This window comes from Crinia signifera, chromosome 12, assembly GCF_055691185.1.
Source record: "Crinia signifera chromosome 12, ASM5569118v1, whole genome shotgun sequence".
Classification (NCBI taxonomy): domain Eukaryota; kingdom Metazoa; phylum Chordata; class Amphibia; order Anura; family Myobatrachidae; genus Crinia; species Crinia signifera.
Genome location: NC_139228.1, coordinates 71,192,429 through 71,204,181, shown reverse-complemented (window position 1 = coordinate 71,204,181; position 11,753 = coordinate 71,192,429). Strand labels below are relative to the sequence as shown.

The window sequence follows — 11,753 nt, the reverse complement described above, 5'->3', positions numbered from 1 at the left end:
CAGCTATTATCTCCCTGAAACTAGTTTTCAAAGGTAGGCAAGTATGATATCAGGGCCGTAACTAGGGGGGGGGGAGCATGGGGGGTCACGCGCACCTGGCACTGCATGTGGGGGGGTGGGCGCTGTCGGGCCGGGCAGCGGGGGTCCGGGGATGGGCAGCAGGGGTTCGGGAATGGGCAGCGGGGGTCCGGGGACGGGCAGCGGGGCTCCTGGGACGGGTGTAACGGCAGCTGGAAGCAAGCTACGCTATTTGCCCAGCGGGAAGCTGATTTTGAAAAGACTTGCCGGACGCTGATTGGCTGAATTCTCTTAGCCAATCAGCGTCCGGCAAGTCTTTTCAAAATCAGCAGCGCTTCTCGCAGCCAGGCAAATAGCATAGCTTGCTACAAGTGAAAGCTGCGTGGCGCTGCCCGTCCCCGGACCCCGCCCCCCCGCTGCCCGGACTGGAACACCCGCTGCCCAGACTGGAACCCCCGCTGCCCAGACTGGAACCCTCGCTGCCCGGACCGGAACCCCGCTGCCCGGACAGGAACCCCCACTGCCCGGACCGGAACCCCCGCTGCACGTCAACGGACCCCGCTGCCCGGACTGGAACCCCCACTGCCCGGACCGGAACCCCCGCTGCACGTCCCTGGACCCCACTGCACAACAGAGGTATGTGGGCACAGGGTTTGCTCAGCCTCCGGTGCCAGGGGCAAGGCAGTCATTTGCCCACCCCCCCCCAGTCAGGGGGAACGACAAAATGACTGCCTTGCCCCAGGCGCCTGAAACCCTAGCTTCGGCCCTGATGATATGTGTGTGTGTGTGTGTACTACTTATTTAATAAATGAACATTAAAAGTTATATTTTAAATTAATTCTTTTATTCAAACCTAGGGATTTTTCTCCCATGAATAAACCATTCATTTGCGTTAGAATCTACTAGGATCTTTTGCTATATGGTTTTATTTTCATAATTAAGAGTGCCCCAGCAAAAAAGAGAGTGCTTTTCTTCCACCCTATCTTAGATTATGCTGGACTGCTGCAGTGTGTGTGGTGTGGGCTTCCTCTGGACCAAATTTGCCTACCCTCCTGCATTCTGCAGGAGACTCCCTGAAATAGCAGCAATCTCGCTCTCTTCCCTCATTAGTCTAGCAATCTCCCTCATTTCACCTAGCCCACATTACACTGTTACATTTTTTGGGAAAAAAGGAATGAAATATAGATATGTGGTGACCGGTGCAAGGTTTCCCCCCAGTAGCGCATGCAGGGGGGTTTCTGAGTACCCAGAAACCTCCCCAGGAGTCTAAGGGCCCTCACCTGAAAGGTGAGGGTCCTCTCTTTCCATGGGTACAAGAATTTTAAAAATCGGCCTTCGTGAACCGGAGATATCTGACTTCAAAGCAGTGGTCCCCATCCAAGCCTGTTAATTGCTCTTCCAAGTCAGATATTTCAGGTTCTGTCTGATTCAGAGTTTTTCTGAGGATATATTCCAAAAGCTGGGTCTCTTCCCCTTTGATGGACACTAGTAGCTTGTCTCTACTGTTCCCAGAACCAGAGATATCAGCCTTCAAGCAGCTGGTTACTGCTCCAGCTCCACACACCTGGTATGTAGTTTTATATACTCATTGGCAGATTGCTCTGCCTCCTGAACTCTAATCCCCTAGTGCCCAATACCATTTGGTAGGTGGGATTCTCTAGTTTTTAATTCCATTAAAATCTAAGAAATTTATTTCTGGGAACTGGAGATATCTGCAGTCAAGCAAGCTGTCCTCCCATCAGAAAATTATGAATAATAAGCCCACTCCACTATACACCCCTCCTCTGCATATTAAACATCCTCTACCACCCTGGAAGTTATGTATTAGGACCCCTTCATTCAGCCCAATGCCCCCTTCTCCCACCCCATCTCCCACCATCTGTGCAGTAAAGGGGTAATTAGTGGAAATAACTGATCCAGGCCCTACATGCTGAGCGGTTGATACAATATTATTATTATTATTATTATTTATATACATTTGGTCTATCTATAATACTTGAACTGACCCGGCATATACTGGGTCACCTAAGTGTCCATCTCCGTGCTTTGTTTTGCCCCTCTGGAAAACCCCTTCTGAAAATCCTGCGTTTGCCCCTGTTTCCCCCTTACCTGAGATCTCAGGAGCGAATCAGGTTTGTCTGCTTCTCTGTTATCCGGTGGACAGGGAGTAGGTACTTCAATGAAAGGGACAATGGGTTTGCAGAATAAATTTTAATTACACACCCACACTTCTAGGTGCCACGTTCACAATCTCTTTTCATAATCTCTCCATATATGGAACTAGACACGCCCTTTGGTTGGAGCATGACACCCCCCTCAATGGGGCACTATGCAAAATTCTATTATCAACTATAGTCTCCCCGAAACTAGCTTTCAAAAGTAGGCAAGTATGCCCTGGACCCGACAGCCAGTGGGCACTGCACACACTGCACCAAATATAGATACACCAATATATTTTCTCCCCTTATGTGGCAACATGGTTGGTTCCAGACACAAAGGTACTTGCTTGTTTTGCTTCACTTCCAAATCAGAATGATGTTGTAAACCAGACTTGTCCAACCTGTGACCCTCCAGCTGTTGTGAAACTACACATCCCAGCATGCCTTGCCTTAGTTGTAGCATTCCCTAATAGCAAAACTGTGGCAAGGCATGCTGGGATGTGTAGTTTCCCAACAGCTGGAGGGTCACAGTTTGGACATGCCTGTAATATAAACAGTTTATTTAGCTTTAGTATTTCAATCACCACATTACTATATCCGTATTGTAGTAACACTGCTCCTGTATAGCGTCTGTCATATAAGTAGGACATAGGTAAAACACTTTTATCATAAGAGACACACAGACAGAGGCTGGCCCAGGGCTGTCACACTCACACCCCGTGCGTGCACTTCAGTGAATCCTTGTCAGATGGGCCCCAGCCAGGAAGAGGCCAAACCCCCTGTATAGAGAGAGAGGTAACTGCTGGAATGTCTGAGTCCGCCCCATAACAATACTGCTGTCAGCCGCGGCCTGACTGTCCCTTAGAACATTACACAAGTGTCACCCTGGGCGTACAGTTATAGCTACAGTCCTCCTGTACGTGTACGCTCCCTGCACCCACCATGGGGCTGTGGGGACTTCTCTCCTGGGCCTTTGTGCTGCTGCTGGCTCTGGCTGTGATCTGTTTCCTTCTGTATTGTGGATACGTCCACTACATCCACATACAGTATGACCACATCCCTGGCCCCCCCAGAGACAGGTAAGGAGCACTCAGCACTGATAGGGTTACTAAGCTTATATGGTGAATGTGGTAACGTCTGTACTGTGTCAGTAACTGCACTCTGTGCTTTGTCAGTAACAATGTACTTCGCTCGGGATGGTGTATAATGTATCAGAAATAGTGCAGAGCATACCTCCTAACTGTCCTGATTTTCATGGGACAGTCCTGTTTTTTTTACCCCGCGTGGTGGGGGAAGTTGTGAGTCCCCCTGTCATATTTTCTGCACCATTATGCATTTGTTCACATACCACCTACTCCTACATATACATTGTTCTGCCATCAAGGGGGAACGGTGGGCATAGCTTGTCCCGGCAGGGAAGGACCACTCCTTCCGACTGCCTCCGCTAAGGTGCCCCATGCTGAATCCTACTTCTCCCGGAGCACAGGTTTCTCCATCACCTCTGTGCGCTGACGGCCATTTAAAATGTGGCACTGTCCAGTGAGCCAATCAGAGCTTGCTTACCGACAGCCGTTCTGATTGGCTGCAGGGTGGCAATCCCCTATTGGCTTACCAGCTGGAGCCATATTTTAAATGGCTGCCAGCATCCAGTGGTGAAGGAGAAGCCTGTGCTCTGAGAGGAGTGGGAGCAGCGCAGCAGAAGGGGGGAAGGGGGGGGGGGGATGGAGCCTGTGCTTCGCTTCACTCTTCTCAGTGGGCGGTATTCAATGAGGCTGATTCGTCAGGTTTTTATGGCGATTTTGTGCTGTAAGGCGAATATCTGACTAAAACGGTGAATCACCCTATTCAATGACCAGATGGCGAATACATTTCAAGGTTTTTTTCGCCATGATTCACCGAGTAGCAATCGCTATCTTTTTATGGTGAAGTGGAATGTGAACTTTTAAAATAAAGTGTTTTGTTTTTTACAATTGGTGTCAAAAAATCTGAAATTTTATTCTGAGGAGGGGCATGCTATTTTTATTCATGTGCTGTAAGCACATGAATATATATTTTAATAAAAAAAAAATATAATTTTTTTTTTTTTTACACAGAGCAGCCAGCAGGGGGCCGGAGCCGAGCCGCTCATTAGATATTCATATATTCACTTCACCCGATCATTACATATGAATGATCGGTTGTAGTGAATATACCCGGTCCCCTGCTGGCACCCCCGGGGGGCAGCCTGTGCTGCCTGACACCCGGGGAGCCCACCTCCCCCCCACAAACGTTCTGGGGCAGGCAGGGAGACTTCCATCTCCCTGCCTGCCACCGTCCTCAGGCTCCCTGCGGCATCCGCCGCAGGAGCTCAAATTCACCGGTCAGGGGCAGCGAGCCCCTGACTCGTTGAATACCGGAGCCGGCGAGGCTCCGGAACGCAGCGAGCAGTGGCGAATGTGCAGCGAATCCTAAACAGGATTCGCTGCACGTCGCCAGTATTCACATTGAATACTGCCCAGAGTCGGATGATAAGTGAGGGGGTGGGGGGAGCCCTGACTAGAAATCAGTCCTGGGCCCCACAATTTCTAGTGGCAGCCCCAGCCCAGGGTGTGGATTATTAGATAGACAGTCAATAGGTCCACTCTAAAAGGTTGACATGCAGTAGGTCAACAGGGTCAAAAGGTCAACAGGGTCAAAACATTGACATTGGATCGGTTGTCATGGGAAAGGTCTTCCGGGTCAAAATGTCGACAGGGTCAAACGACATGAAAAAGGTAGACATGATTTTTTAAAAGTTTTGGGGTGTAATTGTCATCATGGACCCCCAATTAGTGTAACGCGTATCCTCGCTGTGCTCACCATGCCTCGCTACGCGCCACGCTATTATATTTTCCCTCTAACTATGCCGACATGGATGGTGGAGTAGCAACAAGGCAGTTAAAACATTCATGTTGACATTTAGACCTGCCTACATTTTGAACCTGTCGACCTATTGCATGTCGACTTTTTTGACCTGTCAACCTTTGACCCTGTCGAGCTGTTGCGTGGAAACCTTTGACCCTGTTTATTACTGTTCTCTGCGGGAGGAGTATATACAGTACAAAGAATAATGGAACATACCAAACAATAACAATAATCCTGCTTTCCGACCAATCGGAGTGACCAATCGTTTAAAAACTTACCGTGTGTGGGCTTGATGACGATCCGATGTGGGTGCCCGCGGGTCGTTCATAGATCCTGCTGATCCCTTCAGCAGGCGGAAAGATAAACCACCCGTCCTGCAGGATCATGGCCATTTCGCTCCATGTGTAGGCATGATGAACAATGTTCCCATGTCCCAGCACTGGCATCTCCCGCTCCCCCACTGCACCGCTGGCAGACGGAGAGGGAGGCCGGTGGCGGGCAGGAGATCTCAAAACTCATATTCAAATAAACAGGGCGGCTGTTGATTGGCTGAGAGAGTGGCCCCCTATTCAAATGAATAGGAGTTTTGAAATCTCCTGCCTGCCGCGGGCCTCTCTCTCCGCCTGCCAGCGGTGGGGGTGCGATGAAAGGGCGGCGGAGGGTGGGTGAGCCCGAATAACCCTGGTTGAGTAAAACCTCTGATCTTTTACTCAATCGTTCTGTGTGTGGCCATGATTGGGGTGTTCTGGATTTCAAGGGAAATTGGATAGATATCGGATTGGATGTGTGGGCACCTTTATGGTCACAGAAGGAAGGGTCAGTGACTACTGTATATATTCCATATACACTTATTGAGTTGTTTTCACTTTTCAGCTTTTTGTTTGGAAATTCCCCAACAATACTGAAGGTAATGAGGAGCGATCGCCTTGTGTATGACCAGTTTATGGATTGGTGAGTGATGCGTTCTCTTACTAGACAACGGCTAAGGCTGATGATACAGTATGCGCTGTACACACAGACCAAGGCCATCCATCCCCAGGTCTACTGAAAGATGACATGAGTCCTATATTGTATATGCATTGGTCCTTATTCTGGTCCGTTCGCAGGCCCGCGCACGGGGTCGATGTTTTTGCATTGCGCATGCGCATTTCTGCGCATGTGAATGTGCTTGATGTGTGCATCCACAGCGACCAAACTAGTTGCAGGCACCCATGTTTGCAAATGCCCCGCAGGGAAGGCGTTGGGGCGGTGGGCTGGCCCATTAGCATATGGGAATGCCCAGCGTTTCATGTACGTTCCCATGAGAACGATGGACGTTCTCATGCTAATGAGGCCGTAACGGACATGCAGGAGGTGGGCAGCTGACATCCCCGGATGTCGCCCACTTCCCCCCGAACGTACACGCATATGTAAGGTTACTCAGAGCAATCTTACGTACAGTATGTGTCCACATCTTTCGATGGTCGGCAACCATCGAAAGATGTGGGAGGGTCCCGGTGGCATGCGGATAGATGTTTATGTAAAACACCCATTCGGAGCCAGTGCGAACGTACGCGTCTTGCGAATGGTGGGCCGGCGTACCACCATTCGCAAGGCGGGATCTGGATCACTCGCAAGGCTGTGAATTCGCATCCGAGCGAATGAACTAGAATAACCCCCTTTATGTGCTTTAATTTAGCATTTGCTATTACCGATGTGCAGCTTCCGTACCCTTCATGAGCCGGGTGCATTGTGCGTGTACTCAGATATCTTCATCACCTAAAGTATTTACTTCTTCTTTCCCAGGGTTCTGGTGTATGGTCCCGTGATACGGATTAATGTATTCCACAAGGTCACAGTATTAGTTGTCAGCCCTGATGCAGTAAAGGTACAGTAGGCACCTACCTCCATATATGGAATGCTCATTATCGTTATATGCATCTGTGTGACTCATTATTGGCCCAATGAATCAATATTCGAGGCTTGGACTTTATTCCAGCGTTTGGGAGCAAACAGTCGATTGTAATTTGTTCCCAGAAATTTCCAGATTTTCATTCCAACCAGCCAGATTGGAAAGATAATCTTCTAGTGTGTACAGGCCTTCCCTTCACATTGAAGCAATATGCACAGGGCCATAACATATAAGGCAGCTGCCCAGAGACCCACAGTCCTCTGAGCAGGAAGGGGCGGCAGGTTTGATAGCACTAGTGGTTCTGCTAGTGCCATTATAAACTGTCAGGCTTGCTGGGGCCAGTAGTTCACCTGTAAAAAGCAATATTACACGTGTCCTTTTTACATCCCTGCTGCGATGAATACGCAAGCACCCGCTTCCCAATCGCTTGTGTTTAAAGCTTTTATTAGACAATAAATATGCAATAACATAAAATAATATATTTAATACTTGGTCATAGGAATTTCTGATGGTTCCAAAATACAAGAAGAGTTGGTTTTATGAGCGCCTCTCCAAAATATTCGGGATCCGGTAGGTATCACTATGAAAGTTCAACCGGCTTTTACCGTTTAAGCTGCTTTTAGTTCAAAAGCGGCCCACTTTAGGGCTGATTCAGCCCATTTTGGAGGACTGCGAATTTGCATATCCTGATGATTAAACAACCGCGCATGTGCACGCTACGCTGTGCGCATGCTCAGGATCCCCTCGTGAGTGGACCATGCAAAGGCTAGCCTTTGCTGATTCTACGCAAGGTGATTGACAGGTGCCGGGTGTTTGGGGGCAGAACGCCGGATTTTTGCGGGAGTGCCCCAGAAATCGCAGACATTGCCTGGCCGTGGAGAGGGAGAACCGCTGATGACAGCAGCGACCTCTTTCCCCCCATGCCCTTCACAGCTGCCGATTTGATGGTGAATATTTACGAATGGACTTCCCCCTGTGCGCATAGCTGCGAACGCATTTGGGATGGGGGCGGGGGGACAGGCTGGTGGGACGTTGTTGACCTGATGCCTGTGCTCCGAAAACTCGCAGCCCAGCCATCAGGTCTGAAACAGGCCTTTTGTAGACTCATCTTCATACCTACAGTTCTAGAGGCAATGATGTAAAGTCCACAGATAGTCCAGATTATATATTACTATTGATGAGCACCGGTAAACAGGTTAGACCAGGGGTTTCCAAACCTGTCCTCAAGATCTACCAACAGTCCATGTGTCTCAGGCCACCTGTGGATCTATAGTAGGAATGAATGTAGCAGGTTTGAAAATGTGGCAGTTAGTAATGACTACAGCTGTGCACCAGCTGGTGATCTGGGTCATGTGACCAATAATAGTGACTACAGCTGTGCACCAGCTAGGTGATCTGGGTCATGTGACCAATAATAATGACTACAGCTGTGCACCAGCTAGGTGATTTGGAAAATGTGGATCGTTGGTAGATCTCGAGGACCGGTTCGGCCACCCCTGGGTTAGACAATGTCCTGATTTTGCGATCAAACACAAAGTAATAATCACAGACACGTAAAAACCAAAGATCATCGGCATTGCACTTTAAGGCCCCCATACATTAGGCCGACTTGTCCTTAGGACAAGTTGGACCCAATTCTCCTGTGAGCCGCCCGGCAGCTCCCCGGAAGGCTCACGTACAATTTAGCACTTGATGAGACAGTTTTTACATGTGATAAATCGCTTGCGATTTATCACATGTAAAACAAATGGGGAGCTGCAGGGCGGTGAGGAGCAGTAGGGCAAGCAGCAGCGATGCCTATGAGGAGCAAGGTAGTGGGGGCGGGCGGCGGCTCTCAAATGAATTCCCGGCGGGTGCCGGGTGCGGCGAGTGATGCTGACCTTGCCCGGCATGTTGTGATCACAAATAGCAGCGCTGCGGGACGGGCAGTGCAGTGCAGTGGCGGCTATTACATTTTCAAAATACCTGTCAAATGACCGGCCGTTTTCTAATTGGCTGAGAGAGCTCTCAGCCAATCAGAGAACGGCCGGTCATTTGACAGGTATTTTTTGACACTGCACTGCCCGTCCCGCAGCGCTGCTATTTGTGATCACAACATGCCCGGCCAGGTCAGTGCGTGTACTAGTGCTCAGGGACCCGCTGCCCGCCGTGCTGCTCCCGGTCAGTCTGCATGCATATGCCTGTCAGGTGGGCAGGCATATGCATAGCATACAGGGAGGTCGGACGTGATATCAGGGCCGGATTATAATGGAGGCACAAGGGGTCAGTGCCCCTGGGCCCCCATCTAGCTAGGGGCCCCCTGTGGTTGGCATGTATTTAAAAAAAAATATATATATTTTTTTATTTTTAGCTAAAGGTTTTTGCATGGCAGTGGGGTAGTGCTGCAGCTTCACCTATCTGCCAATGTGACAATGATTAATGGTGCTGAGCATCGGGAGCCAAGGCACACTGATTGCACGAGTGTGCTGTGCATTACTGGGAGTTGACTAAGTCCCATGACACTTTGCACCAGAGGGCAGAGGCTGAGAGGTTTGTGCTAAGCTCTGATTGGTGAAGCTCATTACATGCTTCTCAGGCCCATGGAGAACAGCAGCAACAGCTTAGTCATGGGAGGGTTTTTAATCAGAGGCAGCACTAGGACTGTGAGGTCTCCTACAGAGTAAGGTGCAGAGGGACAAACACAGGCTTTTCATGTGGTAAGTATGTGTGTGTGTATATATATATATATATATATATATATATATATATAGGAGACACTTGGATAGTCAGCACAACCTTCATATCGTCATCGGGTGCCTATGCCACATATAGGTTTTAGTAGGTAGTAATTAGAGGCAGGCACAACCATTTGAAAAAGATGCAAAAATAGTTTCTTTATAAGGTTCAAAAAGCATAGCAGATACAGTCCATGTCAAATTTCAAAAACTTGCATATACTTAACAATGGCAATGGCAAGGAAGCATGGTGGTACTGCATACAGCCAGCATGGTCAGAGCTGCTCGACAGCTGTTTCGGAATGAAGGTTCCGTCGTCAGGAGCACAATTGACCAGCTCAAAGGGCCAGGTATATATAGCACTAGCAATGAAAAGACAATTACTCACCTGTGATCGCTTGTGGTATGTAATGCAGCGTAACGGCTTCAGCCCGCACTCGTGCGTCACTTCCTGGTGGAATCTAATAGGGTGTAGAGCTGTTAGGGATCTCACGTGACTCACTACGTGACACGGCTTCCGCCGGCACAGCAGTGATCACCCTGGAAACCGCAATACAACTCTTACCAGTAACGTCATCACCCGGAACCCACACTTGATAGGTTATACACCCACCTACGTGTGCGTCACCATGGAGACGCGTCTCTGGTCGCAGGTCTTAGGTGTCAAATGGCATAAAATACACTAAGCATCAGATGCCGCTGCACTGTCAGACATATTAGCGCACCCACAATATATCTTATAATAAGGCTGGCCGCTAGATCTTGAGCTCTCTCAGAATAAACTATAGCGATCACAGGTTTTTAGTCTAGATTGCTGTGTCCCATATACCTGGTTTACAATAGACATCATCAAAAAGTGAACACAATGAATACAATAATGAAAAAATAATGAAAAATATTTACAACAATTATTTACAAAAAGCAGTTGAGGAAAAACTCCTCATTAAGGCCCTTATTCTGGTTGGTGCGGCCGGAGCCGCACACGGTGCCCCGGCCGCACAAACCAAGCCCCGCCCACGAGACGGATCGCCACGGCCGTCCGTACACGGACGGCTGGCGATCCGCATAAAAATGGTGGAGGCGTACGCCTCCACCATGGTGGGAGCTGCCCCCTGCATTCGATGGTCGTCGACCATCGAAGGCAGGTCCGCACGCCCCAGCAGCTCCCGCAAGCTGAGACCACACGGACAATCGTCCGTGTGGTAGCTTGTATGGGGGCTGAGAGCTGACATCCGGCGACGTCAGCTTTCCGCCCCCATGAGTTGCGTCATGCCCTCATTACCATGCATACGCCCCGCGTTTGCATGGGAACGCCCATGAAACGCGGGGCGTACACATAGGGAAATGAGGGCATGAAGCCCCTCACGCCCCTATACGCCCCCTTTGCGGCGGACGAAATCCGTCTGCGGCGAAGGGGGCTGCACATGCGCAGATTGACCTCTGCGCATGTGCAATGTCAAAACATCGGCGGTACGGCCGCACGCGGGCCGTACCGCATAGATTAGAATAAGGGCCTAAGACCCAAAGGAGACATGGAGGATAATTGATTAATCCAATAACACTCTTTCTGTAATTGAAGTTTACCACGATCTCCACCCCTACGTAAGGGGATAATCTGATCAATCGGCTGAAATTGAAAATCCTTAAGAGTGTGTCCCTGGTTTACAAAATGTCTAGCTACCGGGGGTGTATCAGGATCAATTTTAAACATAGCCTTTTTAATAGAAGAACGATGTAATCCTATTCTCTCCTTTGCAGTGCGGATTGTTTTACCAATATAAACTTTATTACATGGACAAAGTATTGCATATATTATAAATTTGCTGTCACAATTTAATTTAAACTTTATATCATATGACTTAGATGTTAGTGGATCATTAAAGTGTGTACCCACTATTAAATATCGGCAATTAACACATTTAGCACATTTAAAGGACCCATTTTTGTTCAACACAATTTCTATAAGCAGAAGCAAATAATTGACATTAGGACCTGTATAATGTGGACTGGCGGACACAAGACTCCTCACTGCTTCAAGACCCTCATGATGTCATATGTTAGTGTACAAGCTCGAAACATCGAGCGTCA

The 11,753-nt window shown here is 48.9% G+C and overlaps 1 protein-coding gene across 1 annotated transcript in view; it reads left to right on the top strand.

The window, feature by feature from the left end:
- The first annotated feature begins 2,973 nt into the window (after positions 1 to 2,973).
- Positions 2,974 to 11,753, top strand: part of LOC146050423 (cholesterol 24-hydroxylase-like) — a 29,410-nt gene continuing 20,630 nt past the window's right edge. The window contains exons 1-4 of the mRNA XM_083167429.1: positions 2,974 to 3,256; positions 5,934 to 6,011; positions 6,846 to 6,927; positions 7,451 to 7,521. Of these exons, the coding sequence (XP_083023555.1) occupies positions 3,120 to 3,256; positions 5,934 to 6,011; positions 6,846 to 6,927; positions 7,451 to 7,521 (368 nt within the window). The 5' untranslated portion in view covers positions 2,974 to 3,119. The remainder of the gene's footprint in view (positions 3,257 to 5,933; positions 6,012 to 6,845; positions 6,928 to 7,450; positions 7,522 to 11,753) is intronic.